The 13,361-nt window shown below is 32.9% G+C and overlaps 1 protein-coding gene across 1 annotated transcript; it reads left to right on the forward strand.

The window, feature by feature from the left end:
• The first annotated feature begins 1,985 nt into the window (after positions 1 to 1,985).
• LOC110456579 (barH-like 1 homeobox protein) lies at positions 1,986 to 4,297 on the forward strand. The gene is made up of 3 exons (XM_021507402.1): positions 1,986 to 2,542; positions 2,797 to 3,016; positions 3,831 to 4,297. Exons 1-3 carry the CDS (start codon positions 2,203 to 2,205, stop codon positions 4,048 to 4,050), a joined length of 780 nt encoding a protein of 259 aa, XP_021363077.1. The 5' UTR covers positions 1,986 to 2,202; the 3' UTR covers positions 4,051 to 4,297.
• Positions 4,298 to 13,361: the final 9,064 nt, after the last annotated feature.

The raw sequence follows: 13,361 nt of genomic DNA on the forward strand, positions 1-13,361 counted from the left end.
TAATTTAGTGATCTTATCATCAAGTATTCTATTGTTCCTAATAACATATTGAGTTAAATTCAAAATAAGTTTTAAGAATCCACAAAAAGAGAAACTTCGTTAGTGCCATCCTTTTACTAAATTTCATTTAAACTTAAGACTTTAGATGGAAACAAATAACAAAAAGAGTTGAGGGAACACACTATAAACTTTTTAAACGTGTTTTCTTCTGACATTATATCTTGCGTAGCTCCAAAAAGACAGGAATAAAAGTTTGCACAGCAACTATGGTTGAAAACAAACGTACCTCTGCAAACTGTCTAAAAGTGATAAAAAAAAACCGGTAAAAGGTCTAGTAATATACATCCTAGGGTAAATTAAAAAAGACAATTCACTGTACAAACCTCAGAAAAAGTCGAACAAAATCAAATATACAGTATATAGTACCGTAAATTAATACCAAAGTAAATTATCGAAACGATATTATAAAAGTAAAAAGGCTGCTATCAAAATATAACAGTAAATATCAACTATTAAAGTGTCACTGTATAATGTCTACTCTTAAAATATTACAGTAAAATAAATACTATCAACATCTTAGCATATCTTAGATCTTTTTCAGAAACTGCTATACAAGCTGTTGTATATTTGGGGTCAGTCGGTTCTTGCTAAACTAGTTTTAATCAAGTGACATCGGATTAACGTGTATAAGATCATATAAAATGGACCTAAGTTATACGCATGCCATGTATTACAAGAACCAGTTAATGAAAGTAATGTGTGACACTTGGGAAGGGGTAGGGCATTAAATCATATATAGTACGGTTTTTCACAATCCTTTTATTTATTTAATTGTGTTTCCTTGAACATCCTATCCTTATTCATAGTGAATATTGATAAACAACTTAACTATTACCTTGCACAATTTAGGTAAGGGTAGTGGGGCCTTCGATAACGTTATTATTCAATGGATTTATTAATGGAAATCAGAGTTAAATTCTTTAAAAAATCGCATTTTCTTCAATTAAGAAAAACGAATAAGATATCTGATTTATGTCACAAATGTGAAGAATAGAAAATAAGACTATTTTGGAGAGTTGGAAAAGTTGACCTGTTCACAACAAGTAAAATTACAGTCAGATGACGTTATAAATAATTACATCAGTTTAAAGTCTTACTATATAATATGTTTACGACGTAAAATTTATATAATCATATTCCTAATTTTTTTTTAATATTGGGGAAGACGTTGTGATGTATTAAAGATGGAGATAGATGCATTGATCTTTAGAATATCATATAAAAAGGACAAAACGATCTGTTAACATCGATTGGAACACCAGATTTTTTCAAGAAAAAAGACTTGAATTATTCTATGTGATGCATTGGCAACAATTTTAATGTTTGATATATAGGTTTACATATCAATATGTGATGTATAGGTAATTTTCATAAATCGCCTTTGTTTAAGAGTTGCTAAATTTAGTGTAGTATTATGTGTACAGATGGATAATTTTTCAATCCATTTTCGGATTGTTCATTTGGACAGGAACGCCACTTAAAATGACAATATATATTCTTCGCCTTGCAATAGAATAGAAAGCGGCATGTAAAATGTGTAAGTCATGTGACATGAATACCTAACGTGTTTCTTGTCAGTGTAATGCGTAGCGCCAGGAGATTTATATCACCACCCAGCTATCAAATTGCGGTATTTATATATATGTCGCCAACCCACCCATCCAGGAAAAGGGTTCGACTTTTGAACTTCTGTTTCAACTGTACTGAGGTATGTAATTAGGCTCCAATATTGTTTTCTATAGCAAACTCGTCCAGCCATCCGGCTTACTGTCACACACCGTGTATAAACACACGGCTTTTTAACCGACACCTGTCGTTACTACCCGCCCACTGTGCTGTGATTGGCTGATCAGTGCAGGAGTTAAAGTCAGTTACATTAATATACTAATACCATGTGTGATGTGAAGTATTTGTAAGGTGGCTGCTAACGTGTTTATATAGAGGGTGTTAATAGGTATTCGTGTCACACTTCTAAGGATATACATGTAGGCAGGTCAACGTCACATTAGGACTGATGCAGTAAACATATAATACACTGTCTTAACAACGACGACAAGTAGTTCATCTGAAAATACGCAAATCACTATTGTTTTTTTTTCGGAAGGTGAACAAGTGATTAGAGCTTCTCGAGAAGGAGCCGTGATGAAAAATATGAGTGAAGTACGGGACTATTCGGACAGCGATGAGGACGTTAATATTGATGACGATGAGGAAAGTGTACCACACAATACAACACATTCTATACAAACGATGCTTGCGGGAGAAGGTTGTCAGGACTGTGGTTCCTCCTCTGATGCAATTCCAGCAAAGACAGCTCAACGACCATCCTTTCTGATCACAGACATTCTTTCTGATTCCCGTTACAATAGAGACAATAAACAGGGGTCCTCTAGTCCTATTAGTCCAAGTGAACAACGAATACCGTCAGTGAGCGGTGATTCAATCTACAGTAACAAGGATTCGTTAGATTCACCCCCAGAAGGTACGTAAATAACGCGAAATCTTCAACAAAATGACTCCCATCTAAAACCGACACCTATGGCAAAATATATGAGGGTATTGACTGTTGGATAGCATAATGTTTTCGACCTGATTTAAAGGCGCAACAGTAACTAATATAGTTTCTGAAGTCAATTAATATCAATTTTAGCCTTTCCACAATATATTAACTTTTTTTCCCATAAGACATGAACATTTTTGTATATAACTCCTAATCATATTTTCGATTATTTTCAGGTTATACAGACAGATTATTAGGTCATCCTGAACACACAACATACAGTTCAAAAGTAAAAAAGGCGCGAAAGGCAAGAACGGCTTTCACTGACCACCAATTAAACAGTTTGGAAAAAATATTCGAACGTCAGAAATACCTCAGTGTCCAGGATAGGATGGAACTCGCCGCCAAACTAAGCTTAACCGACACCCAAGTGAAGACATGGTACCAGAACAGAAGGTATGTGTGACTGAAAACACACTGAACTTAGTACTGTCATAGCAAGCTGTTTGGTATTTATCTGTTCACAAAAATTCATACCGAGGAAGACATCGTTTTATTTTACAATTTTCAATGGAAGCATACTATTAACAGAATCATGTAACAGTAGCAAGCACTGGTACACGCCATATAAAATATTAAAGCATTGTCGTTCAATGACTTTTACAGTTATCAATAAAAATCAATAATGATAATTTCATGCCGATTTCTACTGAAAGTCAATATTCTCAATCACATTATCGGGGTATTAGATTCGTGACAACCTTTTCTAGTTGTTTATGCTAAATAAATTGCCCTCATTAATTATTACTATGAAGCCATTTTGAGCCTGAGAATGCTATCGATCATGCATATTGAATATGTAGCAGCACACCACTCAGTCAAAAATCCAAATAATTATTCGCAGAACCTATTTCAAGCCACGTGCACAATTACATTAGCTATTCAACTATAACACAGAAAAGGATATGATTATGTGGATCATACATTATATATAAGGAAAATACGTGCAGTCATTGAAACAGCTTTCAGGAGGTATTGTGATACTACGAATACTGTTTATAGTTATTTGTAAACAGCTTCATGTGAACTGAAGGTGTGAGAAATATGAGATTATGATGATAAACAATATACCAATTGCAAATACCAATAATCTATCCGGTATATTGCGTTTTACACCTTTGAAATTAAACGGTGATACACAAATTTAGTTAGGTGCATGCCGATGAAATCATCGTATTCAAAATTGCTTCATTTTATTATATTTTTTCAGAACCAAATGGAAGAGGCAAACAGCTGTTGGATTAGAACTTTTAGCAGAGGCTGGGAATTTCGCGAGTGTTCAGAGGATGATGGTGGCTAACCCTTACTGGTCAGGTTACAGCGAACCAACCTCTTCGTTTCTACCCAATGGACTATATCTACAACATACAAACCCTTTATCGCCACCCGTATTACCAACAAGACCGCTTATGCCTCCAATGTTTCTTTAGATATCCTCCATAACTTTACCGTTTTAAAACAACCACTTCAAACATGTTAAAAAAGGCCTAGAGATCATATTTCTGATTATATTACCAAACTATGATCGCTTTATACTTATAGTCACTGTTATACGATAGTGCATGTTGGTGTGAAGAAAATATGCTGAAACAACAATGGTAATACATGTAACACGTGTTGAAATGGTGAAATAGAAAGAAAAATATTTAAAATATGTTTTGTTATTCACTGTTATGACAGGAAGTTAACGTTTACAATAAATGTTTAAAGTTTTATTTCAGTTATTGTTTGTCTATTTATCACAAGGGTTTATCTATTATGCTTCATGAGGCAGTGTGTACATTTCAGCATACAAGGATGTACTGATCGCAAATTGTTTATTTTCAAAGGTAATAAGAAAGCACTTGTCGGAAGCTTGACATCAAAACCTCAAACATTGTCAGTGTTCAACTCTTTTATTGTGACGTCCGTGTTCTGTCTTAATGAAATCCAAAATAACTAAGGACATGCTGAAGTATTGTTATGGGTTTCTTTTTAAATGTTTCCACCCTATTTTTGTCGCATATGTTAATAGGAAGAGTTATTTTATTGTTTCATTGACAAAACATGATTTTCAAACGTTGAGGAGTAAGCTTCTATAATACTGAAAACTCACATTACATCAACGGGTTTTGTATAGAATGAAGCTGCTGGTATACCTTGTTCATTTATAAAATATCTATTTTATATTGCACAAACAGCAGCTATCTGTCTAATTACTTCTCTTTCTCTCTCTCAAAAGGGTCAATGCATTAGCATTGCTATTATCTTTTGAGGCGCCTATGAATTCATTAAATCTGCCATTTCAAAAGAAATGTCAACTTGTGCTTAAAACACAGCCATCCCTTGTTTGTCACGTCTGTGTGTTATCAAGGCTAGGACAGGTATAGTATTACAGAGAATCTCTTCAGAGCAGTGGAAGTGGCGCAAGATAACGATCAGAAATCTTCTAACACTTTATACAGCCCACTAGTTTTGGTTTTAATGGCGCCATCATACAAAGCAAATGTTTTCAAAAGTTACGTCGAGGTGACTCGTTACCAAACTTCACAATAGGTGTGTCTTTGTGCGTGCCTATAGTACTGAGTGGAGGGGTGGCACCTATCATATGGCTAGTGAGATTTGTCACTCATTGTTACAATTACAACTACCTTTTGACCCTCTGTACAAATTCGAAACAAAAATATCTAATTTCTTGAAAATTATAACATTCACTTTTATAAAGAAGTTATATTAAAAACAAACATATGCGTGTAATAAAAAGCTCAAAATAAATGACCAAGTGATAATGAATGCCGAACAATCTCATTGCAATACTGATGCATACCATACTATTCCATCCACTACTTTCAAAACATTCTCATTGCAATACTGATGCTTACCATACTATTCCATCCGCTACTTTCAAAATATTTGTCTCGAATTCTGCTGAAATTATAGTCGCAATAGTTACTTAAAACATTTGTATACCGAACAGAAAGATTTGGGTGTATGTTTAATTCTGTATCGTATAAATATCAATGCAAGTTATGAGGTTTTATAACTCCAAAACTTGCTTAATAACTTGACTATTAATACATAAAAAGTTTAACGATTGTTTGTAGAGTATAGCTATCAAAGTTAGAGAATAAAATTAATTATATAAAACTCCACTTTGACAAATATCAGGTCAGATAACAAAGCTCCTAACTGACAAGAATATATATTTAAGCATGTCGTCGTTACGTGCTGGACGTGGATTTAAGTCATGTTGTTCTGATATTGAATGACATGTATTAGCTTGACATTTCTTATCTGATGCTGTTTTAATCATCTTAAGTATCAATGCGGACAGAGTGCATTTTCTCTGATAGTTTTGCAAAAGATCCTGAAACAAGCTCATCATTTACTAACTTTCTTCAATTATGGTCCAAATTTATATAGCCACATACAGGTAAACGATATCTTTTTGAGATTTGCTGAAGTGATCTATTACGATCGTTTTTCGTTCGTCGTCGTACATGCGTCGTACTTTGTCCGTTATTTTTTTACATTGTTTTTACTTCTTAAGAACCGGTGAATGAATTTCTTTCAAACTTTGTTAGAATAACCCTGAGTTGAACGGGAATCAAATTGAGAAAAAATGAGGGGTTTTGCCCCAACACCGTTGGTCAGAACGGGGTCACAAATGTTGTGTCAAAATTGTAAATTCCATCATTCCAGGGGCATCTTATTTTTACTAGATTCCTGTAAAAGATATCAAGTTCGGAGATTACCTATAAGGGATTTTTTTTTTATATTTGAGTCCACGAGATCACAAATCATATTCGTAATCATAAGATGCGGGTTCAAGACTAGCAAATTGACAACAAAACCTGTCCGAACGAGAAAACAATAGTTTCGAAGTAAGAGAAGTTTAGTAAACAAAGTGTGGCAACAGATAACGTAAAACTGCACTTTGCTCCGAAAAAGGCTATAATTTTTTTAATTTTTTTTTATAACTAAATAGACAAATAATGACATCCACAAATAATGTAATAAAAGAAATATGACATGTCATATAAATCTTATTAATATCTTTATTTTTTATTTTGCATACCATTGTAATATAAATCATTAATCATTATATTGGTTGATCTGGAAATTATAATAGTATGTTATAGAGACAAAAATATATTTATAAACGGGTTATTTTGTTTTATAAAGAAACGATACACGTAAAGGATGTCACTTTTTTTTCCATTAATACTTTATATAGGTTGATATACAATACATTGATTAAGTCACACAAGTTAATATGTGATGTTAATTAACGTACGCTGATAGGGTTCCAATGTTGATCTGGTACAATACTGTATACATCAATATATATTCTTCAGGTTTATCGGGTTGATTATTACATGCATTAATTGGATTCCACAAGTTTACCTGTTTACATTTTACATATATTCATTTGTATTCCACAGGTTTATCATGTTAAATATAACACACATTAATAATATATTCCACAAGGTTTTCTGTTCAAATAGAACATACATTAATATATTTATTACAAGATATCTGGTTAAATATAACATGACCATGCATTTATCAGATTAAATTAACATCCATTGATAAGTATACCACATGTATTTCTGTTTGAACATTACATAACTATTTATGTATTTCGCATGATTATTGGGTTAAATATAACATATATTAAAATACGTTTACTGCTTTTTCTGCTTAATCTTTTTCTCATTTACATAACAGCAAATATGATAGAGTTAACTTATCTATTCGATTCTTATTTAGGTATTGAATAGTCAGCTGTTTATTTTATTTACATGTATTCATTTTTATTAAATTGTGCTCAATATCAGTATGACAAGATATCGGTCGATCCTTTTGATAACATACATGTGTTCCGCTCGGTCAATCCTGTTCCCATCGGAGATCAATATTGTCAAACAATCGTTAGCGTTTACCTCACACCCAGACAATTAGCACATCCTGTAGGTTGATATGTAACGTAAAATTACGGTATAGGGATGATTAATGCTAAAACCAAGATACGAAACGAGAGGCAAGCAGCTGTTTCCGCATATTTGTAATAATATAATATAATTAAAATGTATATTCTTTCTATTTTCTAAAGGTTTGTTTAAATTATACTATTTGCAACTTTGAATAATCTATGTTTTATTATCATTTATCTTTCATGTAAACGCCGCTACTGCATACCTATCATTGCCCTGCTATATTGGGGTTGGGGGAGGGTGACTTTGTGCAGATGTACTTTACTCGGTACCGCCCAGATCATCGTTATAAGTGTTCCTGCTTTAATTTGTTTGTCTGTGGTGTGACACAATGTTATCTCCTACGTTTAGTTAGTTGACACCCGATTATCGTAGGTGTTAATGTATGTTTGTTTATCTCGCTCCGTCCTTTTGTCTGAAATGATAGCACTACTCATGCCTGCTATAGTTCTTTTTTCTTTAACCAAACTATCGCGATTAAAGTTGTCGTTTATAAACACAACAGGCTCGTAATTTTTCCCTTTAAAATTTCAATAAGTGCACAAGTACAAAAGGCAGCATCGGGTGCTATATCTGGAGCCTTGCTGGCTCACTAAGCACGTGAGGGAATCTAACATTGTCATCTATCTCACGAAGGTTCTCCACTGGAGATAAATGGAAATATCTGTTTAAAAATCTTTGCCTCGTTGAGTAACATTGAAACACATTGTTTTGAGTCTTTATTGTATTTAGAAATCTCGGCGCAACATATGATTATTGGATTCACACAGTCCTTTTACAAACACCATGTCTCAGCACATTGTGTAATGCTAAATGGTGATTTTTACCCAATATCAATTATAATTAGGATTTTATTCAGGGCATACAAATGAATTAATACAAGTTATTCCAACCAGATTAAACAGAGTTGTGTGCCTCAATATTTTGTCACATGCGAGATTTTTTATAGAGTATTAATCTAAGACATTTTCTGTAACGTTTAACAAGAGTGTATTAATTTATTCACATTAAAATGTATTTTCCTACCGGTAAAACTCGATTCCTGATAGTATTTCGGGCATACAGGTGACGAAAACAATAAAAGAAAACGTTTGCTGGTGTTTTATGTTCAGCAACCTGCGTTGTAATATCGGGCGATATACCAAACGAAAAAGTATAAAACTTTGTTTGTTAATAACAATTAGTGGTGAGCCACATATGATTGATATTTTCTAAGTAAAGATCGAGAATAACAGTGGATGTAAAAGAGTGTGGGATGATTTTGCTTTAAGTACATGAGGATGTATACGATAGCTGTGGCCAATGGCCTGCGACAACACATCGTCAATACACCTGAAAGAAACATTAAACGACCTGGACAAGTTTTTGTTATCTGTCTTGATATGGTCTTTGATAAATTCAGCATCAAATGACATGAATGTTTCTATAGGTATACCAATTGTGCTGCAAATCATTGCTATCATTTTCTATTATCATTTCATCCTCAGTTTATTTAAACCTAGCCTTTGTCGTGTTTTGAACAAAATATGCTACAAATTCACAAATTACTTTTGCATCACTATTCGCCTCTTTCGCAAAAGTAGACACTCATAAAGAGAGAACATGGACCTTTAGGTAGTTTAGAGGGGTTATAGTGTTCAGTGTGGGAAAAACACGAATGATAAAAAAGACCTAGGAAGAAAGACGTTTCAGAATTAATGTAAAAGACACACATTTAATTGCACCGTTAATGTTTGTTGATGGATAAATGTAACAGCTGTTTCGTCCTTCTCGGTAATCGGGCCGACAAAATGGAAAACATAATTGGTATTGACTTACTTTTAAAAAATACTTTTATGTATATAAAGACCTTAATGAGAAACAAAATTCATCAATAGGCTTTGACGAGAAGCCATTTTTTCACATTTCGAAATACATTTTATTCACAGATATGTTACATTCACAAAAAATACTGACATGCTAAGTGGCTAAACAATTTGTATAAACTTTTCTTAACTTGAAATCAAGAACACTACATCCTCTTAAAGACTACAGCGTCTTGAATGTTAGACGCGTTCCTCGGTGCTTCATTACAGCATGGCTAACTGTGACGGTTAGTGTGACGATATCGAATTACTGATCTTGAATTTTCCAATTCTTGAAAATAACATCTCTGCTTCCATATATTACGTTGTTTACATTTCACGGTCAAGAGCTAACTCCGAATATTAGGATTTTCCTGATTTTCCTGATTTAGGAACAACCTGCATTACAAATTTGGCACAGATGCTGGTTGGTGTCGTCAATGAAGCAGAAGACGCGTATCCTTCAGGAACACCTGGTCTTATTATCCTTGTATTAGATGAATGGTTGCCATGCTAATCAACTCTTTATTGATATGGGCCCAAGTCGTTTTAATTCGAATATGGATTTTTTATTACTTCGGTATTCTCTTGCTTTAGTTTGATATGTGCGTCATCACGTGTCAAATGATGCAGAAAAAAATATATATCTGTAGTGAAAGCATCAAAGGCAAACTCCATTTAGTGCTACCTAAATAGATAACAGTTCGTTTGATACGGTTTTATACAGGTTATATATATAGCCTTGAACTATTTATGTGTTTCGTTTCGATGACTAGTGCGAAATGTACTTTGTCACCTTCGTCAGACAAATGATCGTTTGATACAGGTACATGTATTACGGGAGCACTGAGGATATATTAAATAATAATATTGCTAATTATAAATTATAAATGAGACGGTAATGTATACCTTTATACCACATTTTTTTTTTATTTTAAAATCGAATGACAGATCGTGTTTTCCAACCAGTTATCGACCATTCATTATTGATAACGATACAGGATTTGTGTAAATGCATCACAAAGGTACATTGATACTTTGGTGATATGTCCTTTCATCAAGTGACTTACTAATTGCTGCTTTGTACTTTCTCAATTCCATTCTGACTTAGCATTAAATTTTGAAAGAATTACGATTTTGCGTTTTATCAAATAAAGAATTTTTGTTTCATCATATTTGACAGAAAAGAACAGAATGATAACAACATTTGTTTAAACCAACAACTAAACGCAATTGTGCTACTTAAATTACACACACAGTAATGGTTTACCAGTAATATGATTGCTATGTCCATCCGTACATTTATTAATTGTTTCGAAGATAAATACTCTACCTGGCAAGTTTTATTGTTGAATGTACTATTCCATATCTAGAAAATCTTCTTACTTTTTTACCATATGAAATACCACAACATGCATGTTATAGTCAAGTCTCCCATCTTAAATAAATATTGCGCAATTTTCAGCGACATAAACATAAATACAAATCAGCTAGAAGTAATTAAATGTTCCTGCATTAAAATATCGACAGACTGCTGAGTATGTTTCAAAGAAATACAGATCGTTAAAAAACAAAGATAAAGTCAAACTCATGATACAATATATATGTAATGACAACTATAGAAATACTGAAACAGCAATCATGTAGATACAAAAACTACAAAAACTGCAAAAACTTTGAAGATTTCAAAATAACAAGAATTAAAGAAAAGAGATATCATAATAACAGGAACTATGGAAATACCATAATAGCAGACATTATGGAGATACCATAATAACAAGAACTATGGAAATACCATAATAACAGACATTATGGAGAAACAATGAAGAAAACAAAATAAAAGGAACTATGAAAATACAATAATAACAAGAACTATGATAATACCATAATAACAGGAACTATGAAGAAAACAAAATAAAAGGAACTATGAAAATACAATAATAGCAAGAACTATGATAATACCATAATAACAGGAACTATGACGAAAACAAAATAAAAGGAACTATGAAAATACAATAATAACAAGAACTATGATAATACCATAATAACAGGAACTATGTAAATATCATAATAAAAAGAACTATGATTATACCATAAAAACAAGAACTATGGAGATATCATTATACCAGACACTATGGAGATATCAAAATAACAAGAACTATGAAGAAAACACAATAAAAGGAACTATGAAAATACAATAATAGCAAAAACTATGATAATACCATAATAACAGGAACTATGATGAAAACAAAATAAAAGAAACTATGGAAATACCATAATAACAAGAACTATGATAATACCATAATAACAGGAACTATGGAAATATCATTATACCTGACACTATGAAGATATCATAGTAACAAGAACTATGGAAATACCATTATAACAAGAACTATGGATATACCATAATAACAAGAACTATGGAGATATCATAATAGCAAGAACTATGGAAATATCATTATACCAGACACTATGGAGATATCATAATAACAAGAACTATGGAAATATCATGTTTAAGACTTTGTACATTAAAATTCATTGGCTGTAGGAAATTCGTTTTTTAAAAGGCAACCATTTAGGTTTGCTAAACATTTCATTTGAAGGTGTACAAAAGTCACATTTCGAAATAACTCTGGCAGCTCGTTTTTGCAGTTTTCAATCTTAGCAATGTGGTTCTGTGTGGCATTTCCCCAGATATTAGAGCAGTAGTCAAAATGGGGATTAATGAAGCAATTGTAATATGTGAGACAAGATGATTGGATCAGGAAAGGTCAAAAGCGTCTCATTTGGAAAATTTGATATGCAATCTTTTTTGCAATATCTGCAATTTGTTTATCCCAAGATAAACAATCATCAATAGTAACCCCAAGAAGTTTTTTCTTGTTTCACATTTTCTAATTGTCTGTCATTTATGAAAACAGATAAATTTGTAGATTGTCTACATTTTCTTTGTAATGTTCCAATTAGCATCACTTTAGTTTTTTCTGTGTTAACACACATTTTGTTTGCATCACACCATTTCTGATTAATTTGGCATAATAATTTAAACTGGAATTGATGTTTTCAATTGATTTGCCATGTGTGTGAGCAACTGTGTCAATGGGATACTGTTTACAGCCAGCTCATGACAGCAAAACAGTTCAATGGGATCACGTTTACAGCCATTAAACTTGGTCTTTGTCAATTGTGCCAGTACACTTCCGGCAACCAGGCAGCTCATTTGGTTAGAGCGACAGAACAGCAATCTGAGGTCAAGGGTTCGAATCAAGGTCTAGCTTTCTACATTTTTACACTCAGAATACTGTTTACCATATTTTGTATATTTCATCTGTATTTTTTTCATACGGTTTATTTCCAGGAACGTTTCATCAAACATCTAGTCATGCCGGAGAAACAAGCTCTCAATGCGTAGTTACAATGTTGGCAGCGGTACGGATACCCTTAAATACATACTGTCATCGACATGGAAATGAGTAGGATTGGTCAAGGTCGTTGTTACCGCCCTGTGAAGCTCTTCAACGAATCCAGTCTCATCGTAAAACAAGTACAAGTCAACTTTTAGAAAAGGGCACAGTTCCGGCAGATATACCTTAAATTTCTCTCATCAAACTCTTCAAAGATATTGGCAACCATGAATTCAATTATACTCGCGAATAATTATTTTCTTCAGTTTTTCTGATTTTTTGTCGTGTTTTCTACAAAGTGTCTTCTGAAATAGTAACTCACCATATATTGTCAAACTCAACTAAAGAAAGCCCCTTCATATTAAGAGAAATAATCTGTTCCGTCAGTTTGGTACATATATGAACTATGGTTAGTGAATAGAAAACTCAAATATTCGGATAAAACAAAACGTTCCATAAAATGGATATTCGTGCCAAGTTTGGAGTATAAGGTGTTCAATACGACTGTTTACAGTAC

The sequence above is a fragment of the Mizuhopecten yessoensis genome, unplaced genomic scaffold (genome assembly GCF_002113885.1).
Source record: "Mizuhopecten yessoensis strain PY_sf001 unplaced genomic scaffold, ASM211388v2 scaffold1027, whole genome shotgun sequence".
Classification (NCBI taxonomy): domain Eukaryota; kingdom Metazoa; phylum Mollusca; class Bivalvia; order Pectinida; family Pectinidae; genus Mizuhopecten; species Mizuhopecten yessoensis.

Coding starts and splice junctions, on each gene's coding strand:
- LOC110456579 (XM_021507402.1), top strand. CDS start 2,203: ATGAAAAATATGAGTGAAGTACGGGACTATTCGGACAGCGATGAGGAC. Junction 2,543..2,796: donor GTTAGATTCACCCCCAGAAG/GTACGTAAATAA, acceptor GATTATTTTCAG/GTTATACAGACAGATTATTA. Junction 3,017..3,830: donor ACATGGTACCAGAACAGAAG/GTATGTGTGACT, acceptor ATATTTTTTCAG/AACCAAATGGAAGAGGCAAA.